The sequence below is a fragment of the Rhinolophus sinicus genome, chromosome 12 (genome assembly GCF_057876585.1).
Source record: "Rhinolophus sinicus isolate RSI-liver-muscle chromosome 12, RSI-T2T, whole genome shotgun sequence".
NCBI lineage: Eukaryota > Metazoa > Chordata > Mammalia > Chiroptera > Rhinolophidae > Rhinolophus > Rhinolophus sinicus.
Window position 1 is genome coordinate 6,809,161 of NC_142512.1, and position 20,316 is coordinate 6,829,476.

At 35.4% G+C, this 20,316-nt stretch overlaps 1 protein-coding gene across 17 annotated transcripts in view; it reads right to left on the bottom strand.

Annotated features, from left to right (window-relative positions):
- NCOR1 (nuclear receptor corepressor 1) overlaps positions 1-20,316 on the bottom strand; it is a 169,122-nt gene that overhangs the window by 61,797 nt on the left and 87,009 nt on the right. For all 17 annotated transcript variants that reach the window (XM_074320229.2, XM_019757395.3, XM_019757394.3 and 14 more), the window contains 4 exons: positions 14,220-14,437; positions 12,558-12,620; positions 9,246-9,385; positions 5,929-6,055 (listed from right to left, as the gene is read on the bottom strand). In XM_074320229.2, coding sequence (XP_074176330.2) covers positions 5,929-6,055; positions 9,246-9,385; positions 12,558-12,620; positions 14,220-14,437 — 548 coding nt within the window. The remainder of the gene's footprint in view (positions 1-5,928; positions 6,056-9,245; positions 9,386-12,557; positions 12,621-14,219; positions 14,438-20,316) is intronic.

Here is a 20,316-nt window from a genome sequence, read left to right on the forward strand (position 1 = left end):
CCATGTCTTCTACCACAGACTTCATATATACCATTTACGCTTATTTAAAAGGCTCTTTCACCTACTTTTCCTTTGGATATTAGATCAAATATCACTTGCTTTAAAAAAAAAAAATCTTCTATCATTTCCTTAACAAAGCTAAATTGTGCTACTATGGCTCTTATAACACTGGTCACAGTTACAATTTTACATTTATTCACAAGCATTTGATATCTGGCTATAAACACCATAAGGGCAGGCATCACATATTCTGCTTATCATTTAAGTCCTAGTGACAAGCACTGTGCCTGGCACACAGTAGACTCAAATATTTGCTGAAGTATAAAGTGAATGAATGGTTGTGAATACGATTTAAATTTACTTCACCTTTCCTCATTTAATCCAATTTGCCATTGTTATAAATAGTATACAGAAATGTTCACTGCAGCATTAAGTTTTTAGATTATTTTCTTAAAACAGACTACAAGACAACATAAAAATTTCAATCTCCCTAAAATTAATGTATATAAATTATATGTAAAATTAATACATATAAAACTACATACTTCCAATGAGAATCCCAATGGTAATAAAAATTTCTTAAACTAGATTAAACCAACTTTTAGTTTATATGAAAGAGTCCCTGAGAAAATCCAAAAAAAATTATGAAAAGTACTAGACTGGAGACTTGCCTCTCCAGATATTCAAACTTACTATAAAGCCAATGTATTACAAAATGTTTGGAACTGACACAGTGACAGACGAAATAAATCAGTGGTACAAAGACAATGTCTAAGAATAGATCCTGAGGTATATGGAAAATTAATATGTATCAAAAGTGATATTTTAAATTATTGGGTAAAGAATGATTTATTTATTTAATGAACTAGATTTCTCAAAATTGGCTATTTGGAAGAAAATGTAAACCCTATCTTCCATTACACAGAAAAATAATTCCAAATGAAAGAGATTTTTTAAACTTTTAGAACATAATTTAGGATAAATGAGGATAATTTAGCTGTTTGAGGTACTGAAACAGCTGAAAAAATCAAACTAGACTCTAATGGAGCTGACATTCTAGTGTGAAACAGACAATGAACAATAAATAAAAGATATATCAGATGGTAATAAGTGCAGTGAATAAATAACAAAACTGAGGGACCAGTGGGTAAGGAGGTATTATAAAGGTAAGGTGACATTGCAATACAAGCCTAAAGAAAATGAGATAATGATCCAACAGGTACCTTTTGGGGAAGAACATTCCAAGGAGACAGATTAGCACATGTAAAAGCCCCTGAAGTGGGGGTTGCTTTGCTCGGGAACAGGAAAGAGAACAGTGTGGTTAGAACGGAGTGAACAATCACCTCACCTCTGTTAGAATGGCAATTATCAGAAAGACAAGAAATAAATACGGGCGAGAATGGGGAGAAAAGGGAACTCTTGTTCACTCTTGGTGGGAATGTAAATTGGTTCAGCCACTATAGAAAACAGCATGGAGGTTCCTCAAAAAACTTAAAAATAGAGTTACCATATGATCCAGCAACTCTACTTCTGGGTATTTATCTAAAGTAAACAAAAAAAACATAACTCGAAAAGATATATGTACTCCCATACTCACTGCAGCATTATTTTACAAGCGCCAAGACATGAAAACAACCTAAATGTCCATCAATGGATGAAAGGATAAATAAAATGTGGTGTACACACACACACACACACACACAACTGGAATACTGGGGGTGACAAAAAAATGTATACACATTTTAAGAGATGTTATCTATGTATTACTTTTCAAAGTTGAATTGAATTATGGTAGCAATATGTAGTATGATGTTCGCTCAAATATTCGCGCTAATCAAATGAATGCTAGCGTCACCATGCATAAGGTAGGATGGTCAAAGAAAATGATGGAAGCACGGCTGTCACTCGAGGAGTGCAAGACCACTTTGAAGTGGAAGTACAACAATGGAGGCGTGAGTATGCAACAGAACCTCCAACACACTTAACAACTGCACATAATCGTGGTAAGTTTAAGACTCATGGTACTGTGTGAAGAAATTGAAACGGTATGCGCAGTGATACAAGGGGACACTTTGGTCAACGTTGCTCAAGCAGTAGTTCACCGTAATCAGAAGTGTCTGGACACTGATGGTAACCACTTTGAGCACCTCTTGTAATTGCAGAAGTCAAATATGACTTGTATTCATCTTTTATTATTAGTATATACTGAATACTATAATTTTAATACAGTTTTTTTCTTTCTTAAAACATGTATACATTTTTCTGTCACCCTCTGTATTATTTATTCAACCATAAAAAAGAAGGAAATCTTGCCATTTGTGACATGATGGACCTTGAGGGCATTATGCTAAGTGAAATAAGTCAGACAGAGAAGGACACACTATGATCTCACTTAAATGTGGTATCTGAAAAAAGGAAAACCAAACCAAACAAAAATAGTTAGAGAATAGATTGGTGGTTGGCAGAGGCAGGAAGTGGAGGGTGGGTGAAGTGGGTGAAGGTGGTCAACAGGTACAAAACATCCAGTTATAAAATAAGTAAGTTCTAGGGATATAATGTACAGCATAACTATAGTTAATAACACTGTGTTGTGTTATTTGAAAGTTGCTAAGAGAATAGATCTTAAAAATTCTCATCCAAAAAAAAATTGCAACTTTGTGGGGTGATGAATATTAACTAGACTTACTGTGAAGATTATGTGATGATTTGCAATGTTATATACAAATATCGAATTATGTTGTACACCTATAGCTAATATACTATCATAAGTCAGTTACATCTCAGTTAATAATAACAAAAGACTACAGTGAGCAAGCACAAAAGTGGTTGGCAAACAGGTCACAGAGATTTAGGTGGCAGTTCATGTAGGGCCTTATGAGTCAGAGTCACTCTGGCTTTTATTCTGAATGAGATGTGAAAGTACCAAGATTTGAAGTAGAAGAGAAATATGATCTTATTCACATTTTATTAGGTTTACTCTGGCTATTGCGTGGTGGGAAAAGAAATATAATGGAACAAATAGCAGCAAGCAGACCAATCAAGAGGCCACTGCAGTAGAGACAACAGTGATTGAGAAACAGGGGGGCCACAATGGAGGTAGGGAAATATGATTAGATTCTAAACAGTGCATCTAAAGAAAAGTTGACAACATTTGCTGATGGATCACATGTGGAATATGAGAGAGAGAATTGTCAAAGTATCATTTATCGACCTAAGGGAAGACTAACAGGGAAAAGTAGGTTGTGGAGGTAGGGAAATAAAAGTTTGCTTTCGATGTTAAGTTTGCAATGGCTCCTAGGTATGCAAATGGAAATATTAACTAGGCAGTTAGAGACTCGAGTTCAGATGAGTTCAAGTCTCAAAAATCAAAACAAAATGCAAACAAAAACTCAGAACAGTGCCTCACACATAGTAAGGTCTTAATATATGGTAGCAATTATCGTTAGTGAAAGATGCTACCAAAATGTTGAAAAGCAAACAAAAAGCCTGACTTCATCTTCATTTCTATGCATATAGTGGTGGGAAGTCTCAAATCCAAGGGCAAATTAACAAGCCATTTATCTTCCAAATACTAGAAGACATGTTAGTGATTATGCAGCAGATGATACCATCTGACATAAGCACTTTCAATTACTTTCTTCCTCCAAGCCACAAAAGAGTTGAAATAAGGCATAATGCTTCATCAAACACCATCCAAATATGAGTGTCTTTTATTTCTTTACCCTAAAAAAACACTTTAAAGAATGATTTAAAACAAGAGAACAAGAGCAAATCCAAATTTTGGTAAAGTTTCAGTCTTTCTGATTTAACTCTTCTAATCATGAAAGATATTCACAGCCAGATGTGTGGTTTAGGAAAACAGACACAGTAACTCTTCCCTCCAGCAACTGCTTTCATGCTTCACAGGCAATAGTTTTGCCACACAATAAACAGTTAATCTTTAGTGTCTCCTTAAGTTTGGCAATAAGAAATAAATCACAGGTCATGTAAACTGCATTGTGTACTTTCTTTTCTTTGATACTTTCCAAATAAAGTTAAGTCAAAAGGAAATGGAGATCCCACAATTCTAAAGGCAAGTTCGTTTCCCATTAATAGGAAAATATTCTGGATGTCACAACACAGCCACATGTATGAAAGAGCATGATGTGATCATACCACCCTAAACTTGATCAGACAGAAATATTATTTTTATATCTCATTCAACCTTAATTACTTCAATAACCTTATTTAAAACCTTAATAACTAAATAATCTTATCTGACAATTTAAAGAAAAGATTCATACTGAGACAAAGTCACAGGAAGAAATCTGAAGGATAAAAGTCAGTTCTGGTGCAGTTTTTGAGAATCTGTTCGCTCATGCATGGATAAGCTTTTCTGTTCTGAAATAAACGTATTTATAACAATTAGGCTTGGGCTTTGTTATAAAATTAATTGTGCACTCCCCGCCACATGTATGTTAAAGCCCTAACCCCTCAATGTGATAATATTTAAAGATAGTGCCTTTAAGGACGTAATTTAGGTTAAATTAGATCAAAAGGGTGGGGCCATAATCCAACAGGACTGGTGTCTTATGAGTAAGAAACACCAGGAGCACATGTGCACAGAAGGAAAGCCATGTGAGGACAAACTGAAAAGGCGGCCATCTGCAAGCCAGGAAAAAAGGTTCACCAGAAACCAACCTTGTCGCCACCTTGATCTTGGACTTCCAGCCTTCAGAACTGAGAAAATAAATTTCGGTTGTTTAAGGCACCCAGTCTGTGATGTTCTGTTACAGCAGCCCAAGCAGACTAACACAGATTTCATGTGCATTTGTAACCCAGGGAATACTACTAGCTAATGGCTACAAACCCATTAACATTAACAAACTCAGACGAACTCTTTAGAAGTACCATGAACTTCAATTACTTGCAGCACTCTTATACTACCCCAGGGTGACTTTGCTCCAATATTCTCTTTACTCTCATATCACTGGACTCACTTTTCACAAAATAGCACAGAAAAAAGTTACTTATTATTCAAATCTGAAACCCATTTCAAGTCAAATTTTAAGTTTAAAAGCCAACAAGAACAACTTGTAAGAAAAAAAACTATTTCTAAAACTGCTGGAAGGTGTAGAACTTCTGAGCTTAAAAACATAAGAGTCTACAAAGGAAAATATAAATAGCTCTAATTACATACAAAGTTTAAACTATGCTAATTTAAAGATAAAACAAGGAAAAAAAGGGAATGAGATGGAGAAAATATATGCACATACCAAAAAAAAAACCGAACATGTTTAAGATATAATATATAAAGAACTACTAAAATCATTGTGAAAATCCTCATTTCAGAAGCAATCAATTTACAAAAGAAATCCACAGAAATTTTAATAATCATGTAAACTAAAAGAACTGTTACTTTTTTTTTCTTTAACTAGTAAAACACAAGAAAATATTTACTTTCTCAGGAAGTTGTCATTAATTTGTTCAAGTGACAAAAAGGATTTTATTTATTTTCCTAAGTTTCTTGAGTTGACATTTTTTTCTACAGGGGCTTTTAGGGTCATTAAGTCTTTTTATATGTAAACAAATGAAATAAACTCAATACAATAAAATAAAGAGGGAAAGGTAATTGATGATACCAACTGAACAAATAAATGTGACAACGATGCAGACACAGACATTTTATTGATGTTGGCACATAAGTAAATGGGACTGCTCTCCAGACGTTCTGGTTGTAGCACTTGGACCATTTCAGGTGCTAAATAAATAAATATTTATTGGTTGGACTAATAAATACATTATATTCAAGTTTAAAATCTCTATGCCATGAAAACACTGATAAACTATTTCCTTAATGAAGCAATTCCTGAATAGTGAAATGACTAAGCTAAAAATTACACATTTGGGCTGGCAGAAGTCACAACTAAATTCAAGATTTTGAGATACCTTCACTGTCTTCTGGATTTTCTTCTTCATTGGAGGCTTCAATATCTTCATCCTCCTGAGCAGAAACAGTGGAAGCTACACTCTCACATTGAGACACATCTCGCTCTTCACGAGGTTTTCGTGAAGTCTAGAGAAGTGAAAAATACTAAAATAAGTTATTTATGATTTAAATAACTAAAAGGAAACAAACCTTTTCATATCTGAAACAACACAGAACACTAATACACACACAAATACTAAACAAGACGACTGTGCATCTGACTGCTCTTCTGGTTAAAGTGCAGTTATCTCTAGGTAACCACTAACATCTTTTGTGTAGATGACTCACTTTCATTAAAGTAAACGCAAGTTGTATCTGTGTTCTACTTGCCACTTATACATGTACAAATAGCCAAAAATCACAAAACTCCTGCTCTTCTCCCCCTCCAAATAATGTATTTTAAACATATACATTTATTTCCTAATAAAAATAACATGTGTTGAATGTGGAATCTTCACATGCAGTAATCTATTAGAGCTCCATTTTTTCACTATATATCATACTAGTTAATCTTAATGTAATAATTCAAATACACAGAAATATAACACCTATATATATATATTCCACTGAGTTTTAACAGATACCAGACATTTGTCATGTTTTCCTGAGCTCTTTTTTAAAAAGATAAAACACTCTAGACCAACAATTGAAGCTTGCTGTCCCTATTATTTCCATTGTAATTGAAAAGATCAGAATATGAAGTTTTAAAGATATTTGTGATGGCTAATGTTACATGTCAACTTGGCTGGGCCACAGTACCCAGATATTTGGTCAAAAGTGATCCTGGATGTTCTTCTGTACAGCTGTTTTTTTCGATGAGATGAACAATTAAATCAATAGGATTCTAAGTAAAGCAGATTATCCTCCATTAATGTGGATGAGGTGAGCATCATCCAATCAACTGAAAGCCTTAAAAGAACTAAGACTGATGGCTGCCTGTCCCCTAACCCCCAATACACACACACACACACACACACACACACCCAGCAAGAAGGAAATCTGCCAGCAGACAGCCTTTGTACTCCAACTGCAACTCTTCCTTGAGTCTCCAGCCTGTCACCCTAACCCATCAGATTATGGATTTGCCACGCCTCCAAATTCACATAAGCCAATTTCTTAAATCAATTTCAACCCACACACATACCACCACCACCCCCCACCCCTATTGGTTCTGTTTCTCTAGAGCACCCTAATCTGTTTCTCTAGAGCACCCTAATACAATGTTTAGCTTTTTAAAACATGTCTGATTCATTCTTTACTTTTCTCCCAAAACATTTCAGATAGTATGTGAAGTCAAGTCTCTCGTCAGTAGGCTTTTTGTTGGTGTTTTCTTTCCTTTATGTTTTAGTTGCTACGCCACATTTTTAACTCTTGCATACTTATTTTTAACCTAAATGCTTTTTTGTGTATAACTTTTTAAATCAATGTTATACTACATATTCTCTTATTATAAGTTCAAATCTTAATCAGTTTAAGTATCTGCCCTTTTATTACCTAGTCTATCATTCTTAATGATTCTCAAACTTTTTGGTCTAAGGATATAACGCTCTTAAAAAGTATTCAAAACCCTACAGAGTTTTTGTTCTTAAGATATAAAGACAGATATTTACTGTAGTAGAAATTAAAACGGAGAAACATTTAAACTATTAATTCATTTAAAAATAATAAACCCATTATATGTCAACATAAAGAACGTATTTTTTAATAAAAAACTAACTACTTTCTGAAACAAAAAAATAACTTAGTGAAAAAATAGCATTGTTTTATGTGTTTGGAAATCTCTTTAATATCTGCCTTAATAGAAAATACCACAATTCTCAAACATGATTCTGAATGTAGTCAAATCTGCGGAGAGAATACTGTTTTGATTGAAGTACATAAAAATAAATAAATAAATAAAAATCTGGCCTCACAGAGATATGTAGTTAGAAAACAAGAGCATATTTTAATAGTCGTTTTGGATGACTGTGAATATTATTCTTTGATACTGTACTAAAACGCAGCAAGTAGTCGTTTCTTAGCAGTTAGCTGCAATGTGAAAGCTGAAACCATATCAATAAATTTTTTGTACTCTATTAAAATTCATTCATCTATCTTGCACTTGGGTGTACTAAAAAACACTTTATGAATCTTTCAGTCATACATGACATCTACTGTGACATCATAAATTAGTCTCACTTGGAAACTACTGAGTAACAGATTTTTTAAATTAAAAATATCACATTACTTATTACCACTGATATCATCAGAAAAGTCTTTGAGTACTGGAAAGATGTTAAGTTCATGGTTAGGGATACACATTTTCCAAAATTCTAATTTTTAATTAAAAGCTAAGAATTTAAAAGTGGCAACATATAATATTGGTTTTCTTTGAAAGAATGTCTGCCAAATACCTAAGTCTGAAAAACCAGTCCGTCTGGCATTCTTTTCAAATAAAAATCATATTTCATGAAAAAAGAGAGGCAAGTTCAGCTTGGCACTCAATTTCAAAAGTGCTTTTCCTTGAAAGAGTCATCATACTTTGGTAGGGAGAAGAAGTACTTTACACACACTTTATTTCATCATAGACATGTACTCAAGGGTCAAGATTTAGTAAAACTAATTTTTATTGCTTTATTAAGGACATTCTTAAGTGAAACTGGCTTTTTTTAAATTGCAAATGCTTGGAGATAAATACTATACTGAGTACTTAGCACAGCAGTGTCCCCTACCATGACTCATGCTGAGGCTCCAGCAATTCTCACTCAGAACTGCTTTGACAACATCAATGCAAATGTCAATAGAGTGGAAAAAATAACATATTAAGATTTTATGAAAATAGTTTTGACTTCATGGAACCCTCAAAGAGCTCTGTGGACTTTGAGAACACTGAAACTTCCTTGTTCAGGAATTTTCAGTAATCTGATACTTCCTAGTTTTTAATATTTATCCCACGGAATCTTTCTCTCTGAGAAAATGTTTTGCAATATGCCAAATCAACACATTCAACATGGTCAAGAGCACTCCAAATAAAGTTTTCAATTCAAACTTCAAAATGCTTCTGTTTTTCAAATCCAATGTACAGTCATCCAAACTACTGAATTTCCACTACTACTAACAGAAATTTTACTTCTTGAGCAATAGTCAACTTGCGCCAAGAAACTAGCTATCTTTTACAGATAAATGTAATAAATAAAACTACAAGATACAAAAAAGTTTCAAAACCTATTCTTTCAAGCTCAACAAACTGTAAGTGAAAAACAATAAGTAAAAGATTCACCATTCCTGATATACTCACTTTCTGTTTATGCTGCTGCAAAAGGTTGTCAAGATTGTGTCGCCGTTTATAGTTAAAATAGAAGTTTTTACATTGAGCTTCACTTTTAGTTCCCACCATTTTGGCAATCGCTGCCCAGTTACGACCATGTTCTACTAGACCTATATTTTAAAAACAGACCAAATGTTAACTGAACAGTAACCTGATAAAGAAAACAAGAGAATACAATCAACTTAATCACTATATTCACAAACATCAACACTAAAAATGTGTTTCCAATTATTTATTGATGTACTTCAATATTTACTGAAATATGTATTGTATTGACACAAAACTCTTTTTTAACAGTTCTATTTTTCCACCCAAATTTAAAACATGCTCATTAAGAAAAGGGCTCAACCTTATCTTTATGTATCTCCTAGAGGGCTAGGACAATATTGGACACATAGTAATCGCTCAAACACTTGCTACCTCAGTGAATAAGTACTTCTAAATCTTTGGAAACAGTAAAACAATATAAAGTTAATAAGGTAATCAAATATAAATGATTAACATAACGTAAAAATATACATAAGACTCAGCATGACTTAGTCAATTCACAGTCAATGAATGACCTCAAAAAAATTAACCAGCTTTAAAAAACCTGTTATACTAATACAATGCATAACAGAAAACTATCCCATCTGACACTTTTTAAATCAAATAATACATATACGCACGCATGCACACACACCCACACACAAATACATGTGTGCAAGGAATATGTATATATAAATGCATATATGAGGTATGACCAAAAAATATGGTGAATGTTTAAATTTGTTTAAAAAAATTATTACAGTGGAAGACACATTACCATTAATCCCCCTCGCTTTAACACACTTATCCCTTCGTTCTTGCCACTTTCTGAAGCAGTTCTGGAAGTCCTCTTTCGTGAGTGTCTTTAGTTGCGCTGCCATGGCTGCCTCGATGTCCTGAAACCATTCAAAATGTTTACCTTTCATGTCATTTTGACTTTGGGGAAGAGCCAGAAGTCGTAAGATGTCAGATGCGGTGAATAAGGTGGATGTGGACATACCGTAATGTTTTTATTTGACAGAAATTGCCGCACCAGAAGCAATGTGTGACACAGCCTTTCTGTTGTGATCAAAAACTATGGTAAATGCTGCTGCCGAGTGCCATCCAACGGAAAAGCAGGGATCTTCATTACGGGAAGCAGTGAGCCAAACCTTAGTAACAGTATGTGACAAGTTTCAACTTGTTTGGTGCAGTCAGTCAGGTGTGAGCTACGGTTGAGAGGTGTGTTTAAAAGTGTGCTGTAATCATCCTCCATCATGACAACGTTCTGTGTCACACACCGCTTCTGGTAAACAGCAATTTCTGTCAAATAAAAACATTACAGTGTGTCCTCATCCACCTTATTCACCAGATCTGGCACCATGCCACTTCTGGCTCTTCACCAAACACAAAATGATCAGGGTATCAAGGTAGCCACGACAGCACAATTAAAGACATTCATGAAAGAGGACTTCCAGAACTGCTTCAGAAAGCAGCAAGAACAATGATGGGATAAGTGTGTTTAAAGCGATGGGGAGTATTTTGAGGGGCATTAATGGCAATGTGTCTTACTATAATAAATATTTTTAATTTAAACATTCACCGTATTTTTTTATCACACCTTGTATATCTATCTACCTGGGAAAAGATCACTATATAAGATAGCTAATATCTACTTACTTCACCATGACATTTTGATGATCAAATGAGAATAAATGTGAATCTTTTTAAAACTTATACATGTAATCATGAGAAGTCATAGATTTTTTAATCACGGCAAACTTCAAATGAAAGACAGAATACTTTAGGCTGCTGTATCTTTGGTAAAGTTGTTTTATATGAATCTTAAATGTATCACTCATTACCTGATAAATAGAAAGTAAATCTGAAATATGTCACTAAAAGGTCAAGCTATTTATAATAATTTCTCTCTAGAACTACAAGTTAAATACTTAACTCCCACGAGAGTTGACTAATCTTTCTAAAATTATTTTATTTAAAAAGTAAACTATTCTTTTATAAACAAATTATTTATCCTACTAGAATTTTTAGTTCAATTTTACACTACATTAATAAGCAACAACAGAAAAATACAAGATCCGTCATGTTTCCAAATAAGATCAAGGTCACCTAGCTATGAAAGTGGCAGAGACAGGATTCAAACTCTTGTCTGTCTCGCTACAAAGTTCATGCTCTCCCCTCTGAATCGCAGTGCAATTTCCTAGTAGTTTATAATCAAATGCCTTACCAAATGAAAACTGCGAGAGTATTTACCATTCTATTAAATGCAACTTGTAAATAATAGAAATATAGACTTTTAATATCAAAATACCTTCCAAAACAAGTCTAATAGCATTTAATCACAACTATTCTGAAAAAGTGAAAACAGCTTGCTGTTGCTCTCTAATAAGATGACATTCAAAATAAACTGCAGAGAAAATCTTAATCCCTCAAAAGTGGGCCTCTTAAACAAGACACACTTGGGGTACCTTATAAGATACCACACCGTCAAAAAACAAACAAGCAAACAAACAAACAAAAACTCTTTAAGTTTACTTCTAAATTCTACTTATCATTGTGGAAGAACATTCTTTTTAATTAAAAAAAAATTAGCTCTATCTCACTCATGAATAATAACGCTAAAAACAAAAAAAACCTGAACTACAGGTAACCCCTGTATAACAAGGCACTTCCACAACATGGTTTCGCTCTAACATGGTTCGAGAATTGGGGAAAACCCTCGTACAACATGGCATCCTAAAACATGGTTTTGCTCTAACACAGTTTGAGAATTAGAGAAATCCCTGAACAACATGGAGCGTAATAAGAGCTTTTTATACCAAAAGATATCTCATTTGAAATTTTTCATTCGAGCGTGGATATTGCATCAGATTTGACTGCATTATTTTAAAATTTATCAGAATTTTAAATCCATTTTGTTCATGGAGTATTAAGTTCAGAGGATGAAGCTATCTTGTCAAAAAGAAAACGCCCTGAGTTAATGGTGCTTAGTAGTGATTGTTAGGTAATATTTAACAGTGATGACAAAGAAAACATTATGTAACACATATTAATGTTACACTTTTGGTGAAAATCGCTTTAATAAAGATTATTTCTCTTAATTACAAAAATATAATAGTACATTTTTAAAATTTTTGGAAACTAACGCCCTTTTTTGTATTAGTGCTTTGTTTCATATAACACAGATTCGCGTAACAGCATTTTTTTAGAACCTAACAACCATGTTAGACAGGTGTTACCCGTACTATCACTTACCTTTTTTAGCAACTTCCATTTCTTCTTCTGTCCATCGAGAGGTTTCTACAGGCTCTGTAGAAACTAAAATAAAGAGAGAACTCAATAAGGCAGAGAAATACTAACTTAAATCTTTCACTCATAGATTATAATGCATAAACCTTCTAATCTGTAACCTATTTATCTGACATAAGCCTATTTAAAGCATTTGGTAAAAGAAACTATAGAAATCGGATGGTATCTGCCTCTTCCCCCATCAAACTAGAGGAGAAAATTCAACATCTCTCAGTGTTATGATGTTTCTTAATGTTCTTTAAAGTTCCATCCATATCTACATGTTTGAACACTGTTAGTTTATTTTCTCAGAAGTCCCCCCTCACTCAGTGCCTTCCCACTAATTAGAGTTCATCCTATTTCTCCTGAAGTGTCAAAGGAAGAACCAGCACTCCACCTTCCGGTCCAGGCACAGTTCTCTCCTGTTACCTGAACCTCCATGTCCTCCTAACACTTGGAGGCTCTTATGCTCATCCTCAGTAGATCATCAACACTTTCTCTTTTACTTTAGAAAGAAAATTGAGACTATCAGGCCTGAAATGAGCTCCTGCTATATTCCCCTTCTTAATTAATAGTATTACCATCTGCCCAGTCACTCAAATTATTAACAGGATCTTCAGACTAATTTTTTAATGCTTCCTGCCATTTACCACTCACATCCAATGATGTGTGTCAATTCTAATCTCCTGAATCCATCCCCTCCTTGCCTGGGCCACTGTAGGTATAATGATGCCCTTGTAGCTGGTCCCTCTTCCTCCACCCATTATTGTTCTAACTTGACCTCCACAGCCGTCACCAGAATTATCTTTCTAAATACCAATCTAACAAAAGCACTCCTTTTTCAAAACTTGTAAGCTCCCCATTTTGTAAGCAAAGCAGGATATAGTTCATACAAGGTCCATCATAATCTGCCCCCATCTGCCTGTCTAGTTATTTCCCTCACATCAATTCTTGCCATTCCCAGAACTTGTATTTTCTTTCATATTCAATGTTAAAGTAAAACTGGTACTGCTAAACCACCAGTGGTGACACTCATCATTAACATAATCCCTTTATAAACTGAGAAAATACTTAGTAAGAGAGAAAAATGCTTGGACTCTTAGACCCAACATTTCTTTGTCTAAGAATTTATTCCCATAACACACAATTCAACAGAAAGAAAATGCTATGTAAATAAAGATTTTTTTTTTTTTTTTAACTACAGTGCTATCTGTATTAGGTTAAAGGGTGTGGAGGAGATAGCCTAATCATTCAGCAATAGGGAATGGCACAGGAAATTGTGCCTCAGAGAACAACACAATGCCAACATTTCACAGCCATCAACAAGTAAAAATGGAGGTCACTTAGAAACTAGAAAATATTCATGATATTTGCCAAGTTAAAACGTAAGAAAACAAAGTAGCATGTACACTAGGATGATAAATAAAAACAGCTGCATTAGGGTAGCAAGACTGGGGCTGTAATTCTTTTTCAAAAAAGTTTCGTATTCAAGTTTAAAAAATGTCAAGGCCAGACTTTCATATTATTTCTAAGCTGCCAATATCAGAGGTCCCTCCTGCCCTACCCTAGCACTGAAACAGACAGAATCCCAAACAAAACTGGCCTGTTCACTCCAATCTGTGCACTCACTGGGTTCGGGTGGTGGTGGCAGAGGTGGTGGGGGCTCCTCAGTGGCCGCTGCAGCTGCAGCACTGGCCGCAGCAGCTTCACTTGTCATGGACCTGGTGATCCGGCCCTTTCTGCGACCCTGACTATTGGCGGTCTTTCGACCCCGGGGGATGACCTGCTCCCTCTCCTCAATTTCTTCGGCTGTACCTTCTGTCTTGTCCTTTTCCTTGGTATTTTCTCTGGAAATAAAGCAAATGAAAATTTTGTGAGGTGTAAAAGATACACATATGAAAGACAGTAGCTTTGAAAATTCTTTAAATAGAAATTGAATAAAACTACCCAATCCCCCAATTACTAAAATAAAATTTATAAAAAATTCTGTCATGCCCCAATTTTGAGTAGCTTTGACTCAACTTAAGACATTTCACAAAGGCCTGTTTTATTTTTATTTGTTAATGGACTTGAAATTAAACACATTTCAAATGACCTGACTTGGATACAAGAACACTCTCTCAGGATGAAACAAATGGTAGCAGAAAACCCCCTAGATCTGCAATCCCGAGGCAGTGGGATACACCAAAAGGCAGGAGTCCTGGATTTCTGGCCTTTGCTCCAAGTTTTCTCCTCAGTGAAATGAAGAAACTGAAACAGATGCTCTCCATGAGACATGCCCTTTCTGTGGTAATAATCTACAATAGTGTTTTATTAAAGCAGGTTCAGTATTTTCAACCACCTCCAATACAATTATGTGCAAATGGTATTATGGCCTAGTGGTTAGGAAAATGGCCTCTGGAACCAGGCTGCCTGGGTTGGTACCAGACAGAGCTCTATGATTTACTAGCCATGTGATGACCTTGGACAAGCACCCTTACCTCCAAGAACCTCGGTTTTTCTCATCTGTAAAATAAGGTTGATAATAATAGCACATTTCACAGGGCTGTTGTGAGAATTAAAGAAGGTAGTTTACATACGATGCTCATAACATTGCCTGGAACATAGTAAGCACCATAGGTGGTTGCTACTATTAAGGCTAAACCTCCTTCAGACTATAAAGTGCTTATCATAGTCTCAGGCACTTAAGAAAAACTCAGTAAATGGTCCTTATAATAATACAGGAAAACCATTCTCTGTACTTCTTATCTCCCACAGTTGTTATATTTAAAAGTGAGGTGCTTAATTCACAATTTTGCAAAAACAAATAAATGGTAATATTCAAAGACTCAACTATTCTTGCTTAATAGAAGGTGATTTTTTTTTTTAACCTACTTCAAGTAAAGACCTATTATGGTTTACCAAGTTAATTTTTTCCCCAAAATAGAAAAAATGCTTCAAGAATAATTATTTCCCCTGCAGTTCTAAATTATCCTTGAACTTACCATGTAGCTTTCTCCCTTCACTTCTTTATTCCCTTACCAACCTGGCTACTACTACAGCTTCTTATTAGAGGTTTTGTCAAAAGACACTGACTTAACTGCAAAATGAAATGACCTCTTCTCAATTCTTGTTGTATTATCCCTTCTGCTGCAACTGACACTGTGGATAATTCTCTTAGCTTTTAGGATTTCACTTTCCTAATATCCCTACTGCTATCCTGGCTCTCCTGGGTTTTGCTTTTTTCCCCTCATCCTTTAAGATAGGGATTACAAGGCTCACTCTGGTCTTAAAGCTTTGTGAGGGTACCCATTCGCATCCACTCTACTATACACATACCCCGTCTCCTAAATTTCCTAAGATCCAGATTTGTCTTCCCAATTGACTGCTGAAATAATCACCTGGATTTTCCATCAATATCGAAAATATCCTCATCCTCACCACCGTTTCTTGCTCCATCTCACTCTCTAATCATTTGTTAAGAGTACTTACTAGGTTCAGAATCACTCAGGTTTACAGATGTAACATTTTTAACTCTTTCCCTTTTTCTTTACTTCCTGTATGTACTCTAATGCCAAATTTTGGTTATTTCATATCAGTATTATTTCTTCCACTAACTCACCATCTCTATTTCTATTACCACTGTACTTATTCAGTGCCTTAGCACCCTAATCCCAATCTTTTATAACAGCCTCCTGACTCATATATCTCTAATCCATCTATTTACACTGCAAATGGATCAGTATTCTAGCAGAACAACTTTGGTGACAAACCATTCCATCCATTCTAACCTCTACCTATTCCCAAACAGACCCACACAGCCTTCTGAATGAAATCTACTGTTTTAGCTTTCATTAAGCCTTTATCTAATCTAACCCTAATCTATTTTCCACATTGCTCCTTCAGGCATTCTATGTTCCAGTCTAATGAGACCATATCTATTCATGCTGTTTCCTTAATTCTATCCACATTAGCCACTATCTCCTGCAAAAATTCCTGCAAATTATCCAGAAAAAAAGTAAACCTCAACTGTTTCTCAATCTTCCAATATACTTTACTGGTTCTGCTCGATTCTTCCAGGCTTTTTTCTTTTCCTTAAATAGTACTTGTATCTTGCCTAATTTTCCCCTATTAGATCATAAACTACCTTGGAACAGTGGATATCTTATGTATTTTTGCATCTTCCATAAGATCTATCTCATTTATTGTTAAATAAATTAGAGATTTTAAGAAAACAGTAAAATGAAAATATGGTAGTTTCATATGAGCAGAACCACTGACCATGTGGGAATATAAATATTATACCTGAACAGCCAAAAAAAAAAATGCGTTAAATAGGTATCTTCCTACCCAAAACAATATACAGATTTAATGCAATCTAATCTCCATCAAAATCGCAATGGCATTTTTAAAAAATAAATAGAACAAAAAATTCACCAGATTTGTATGGAACCACAAAAGACCCCAATAGTCAAAGCAATCCTAAAAAAAAAAAAGGTTGGAGGTATTACACACAAGTGTGTAATTATATACTACAAAGCAACACTATTCCAAACAGCATGGTATTGGAAGAAAAACAGACACACAGACCAACAGAATAGAACTGAGAACCCAGAAATAAACCTACATATATATTGGCAGATAATTTTCGACACAGGAGACAAAAACATACAACGGAGAAAAGAAAGCCTCTTCAATAAATGGTCCTGGGAAAACTGGAAAGCCATGTGCAAAAGGATGAAACTAGACTGCTGTTACCATGTACCAAAATTAACTCAAAATGGATCTAAGACCTGAAACAATAAATTGCATAGAAGAAAGCATTGGATACTAAATTTAAGGAACTTGGGTTCAGAGAGGAATTTATGAATTTGAATCCTCAAAGACAAGAGAAGAAAAAGCAAAAATACTTTGGCCGCCAGGGGGCGGGAGCGGGCAGCACCGGTGTCCACGGTGGTCCGGCTGGGGCCAACACCGCAGAGAGGTGCCCGGGGCGGCTCTCTGGACCGCGCCCCGGGCCGCTCGACGCCTGTGTTGGCAGCCGGCCCAGCCATACGGGGTGGAAAAAGTTACGGGGCATCAGGGCGACAACCGCCATGGCGCTGCCTGCTGGCCGTGTCAGTCCTGCTAGGACTTAAAGGAGAAGAAGGAAGTTGTGGAGGAGGCAGTAAATGGAAGAGACGCATCTGCTAACGGGAATGCTAATGAGGAAAATGGGGAGCAGGAGGCTGACAATGAGGTAGATGAAGAAGAGGAAGAGGGAGGAGAGGAGAGGAGAGGAGAGGAGAGGAGGAGGAGGAGGAGGAGGAGGAGGAGGAGGAGGAGGAGGAGGAGGAGGGTGATGGTGAGGAAGAGGATGAAGATGAGGAGGCTGAGGAGGCTGAGGCAACTACGGCAAGCGGGCAGCTGAAGATGATGAGGATGACGATGTTGACACCAAGAAGCAGAAGACTGATGAAGATGACTAGACAGCAAAAAAAGGAAAAGTTAAACTTAAAAATAAAAAAGGCCGTCGTGACCTATTCACCTTCCACTTCCGGTCTCAGAATCTAAACGTGGTCACCTTCGAGTAGAGAGTCCCGCCCGCCTGCCCGCCCACCACGGGCAGTGCCACCCGCAGATGATGACACGCTCTCCACCACCCAACCAAAACCACAACGTGAATTTGCAACAGGGGAGGAAAAAAGAACCAAAACTTCCAAGGCCCTGCTTTTTTTCTTAAAAGTACTTTAAAAAGGAAAATTTGTTTGTATATTTTATTTACATTTTATTTTATATTTTTGTACATATTGTTAGGGGCCAGCCATTTTTAATGATCTCGTGATGACCAAACCAGCCTTTGGAGCATTCTGTGTCCTACTTCTGACTTTACTTGTGGTGTGACCATGTTCATTATAATCTCAAAGGAGAAAAAAAACCTTGTAAAAAAAGCAAAAACAACAACAAAAAAACAATCTTATTCCGAGCATTCCAGTAACTTTTTTTGTGTATGTACTTAGCTGTACTATAAGTAGTAGGTTTGTATGAGATGGTTAAAAAGGCCAAAGATAAAAGGTTTCTTTTTTTCCTTTTTTTGTCTATAAAGTTGCTGTTTATTTTTTGGGGCCTGTTTGATGTATGTGTGAAACAATATTGTCCAACAATAAACCGGAATTTTATTTTGCTGAGTTGTTCTAACAAAAAAAAAGAAAAAGAAAAAAAAAATGAATGGGACTATATCAAACTAGAAAGCTTTTGCACAACAAAAGAAACCATCAACAAAACAAAGGGGAACCAACCAAATGGGAGAATATATTATACGTGCAAACAGTACCTTTGATAAGGGGCTAATATTCAAAACATATAAAGAACTCAACAACTCAACAACAAAAAACAAACAATCCAATTAAAAAATTGACAGAAAACCTGAACAGACACTTTTCCCAAGAGACACAAATGGCCAACAAATATATATAAAAAAAATGCTCAACTTCACACTATTAGGGAAACGCAAATCAAAACGACAATGAGATATCACCTCACACCTATTAGAATGGCTAGTATCAACAAGACAAGTAAGAACAAGTGTTGGAGAGGTTGTAGAGAAAAAGAAACCCTCATACTCTACTGGAGGGAATGTAGATTGGTACAGCCACTACGGGAAATGTATGGAGGTTCCTCAAAAAATTAAGAATAGAATTACCATATGACCTAGCAATCCTTCTTCTGGGTATCTACCCAAAAAATCTGAAAACATTTATTCATAAAGAATAATACTCCAATGTTCATTACAGCATTATTCATGGTGGCCAAGACATGGAAACAACCAATGTCCTTCAATAGATGATTGGATAAAGAAGATGTAGTATATATACCGCATTTCTCAGAAAATAAGACCAGGTCTCATATTAATTTTTATTTCAAAAGACGCATTAGGGCTTATGTTCAGGGGATGTCATCCTGAAAAATCATGCTAGGACTTATTTTCCGGTTAGGTCTTATTTTCAGGGAAACATGGTATATACAATGGATTATTACTCAACCATAAGAAAGAATGAAATAAATACTGCCATTTGCAACAACATGGATGGATCTTGAGATTATCAAGCTAAAAGAAGTTAAGTCAGACAGGAAAAGTTGAGAATCATATGACTTCACCCATATATGGGATATAAAACTGAAAGCAACAAACGAACAAGACAAACAAACAAAAAAATCATAGACAGACAAGTTTAGTGGTTGTAAGAGGTTAAGGATGGAGTGGAGGGTAGTAGAAGAGGGTAAACGGGGGGGTCAAACATGGTGATGGAAGGAGAACTGACTGGGTAGTGAACACACAATGCAATATATAGATGATGTACTACAGAAATATACACTTGAAACCTATGTAATTTTACCAACCAATGTCACCCCAATAAATTTAATAAAGATTTAAAGAAATTGTCAATACAAAAAAAAATAGAAATCTTACTAAAGTAGACTATTAGAATGGCATGAGTATCCAACGCTCTTAAAAAGATGTCCAATGATTAAGTCAGCTTTAGTTGCCAGATATACCTTCAGTATTTCTAAGAGGATTACAGAAATGATGCAATAAATATTAAAAAGGAACGAACTACTGTGACATGCATTATGTATGGATCTCAAAGCCATTATCCTAAGTAAAAGAAGCCACACACAGAAGATTACCTACTGTATGATTTGATTTATATGAAATTCTAGAACAGGCAAAACAGATTAGCAGTTACCAGAAGCCAGAAAGTGGGGG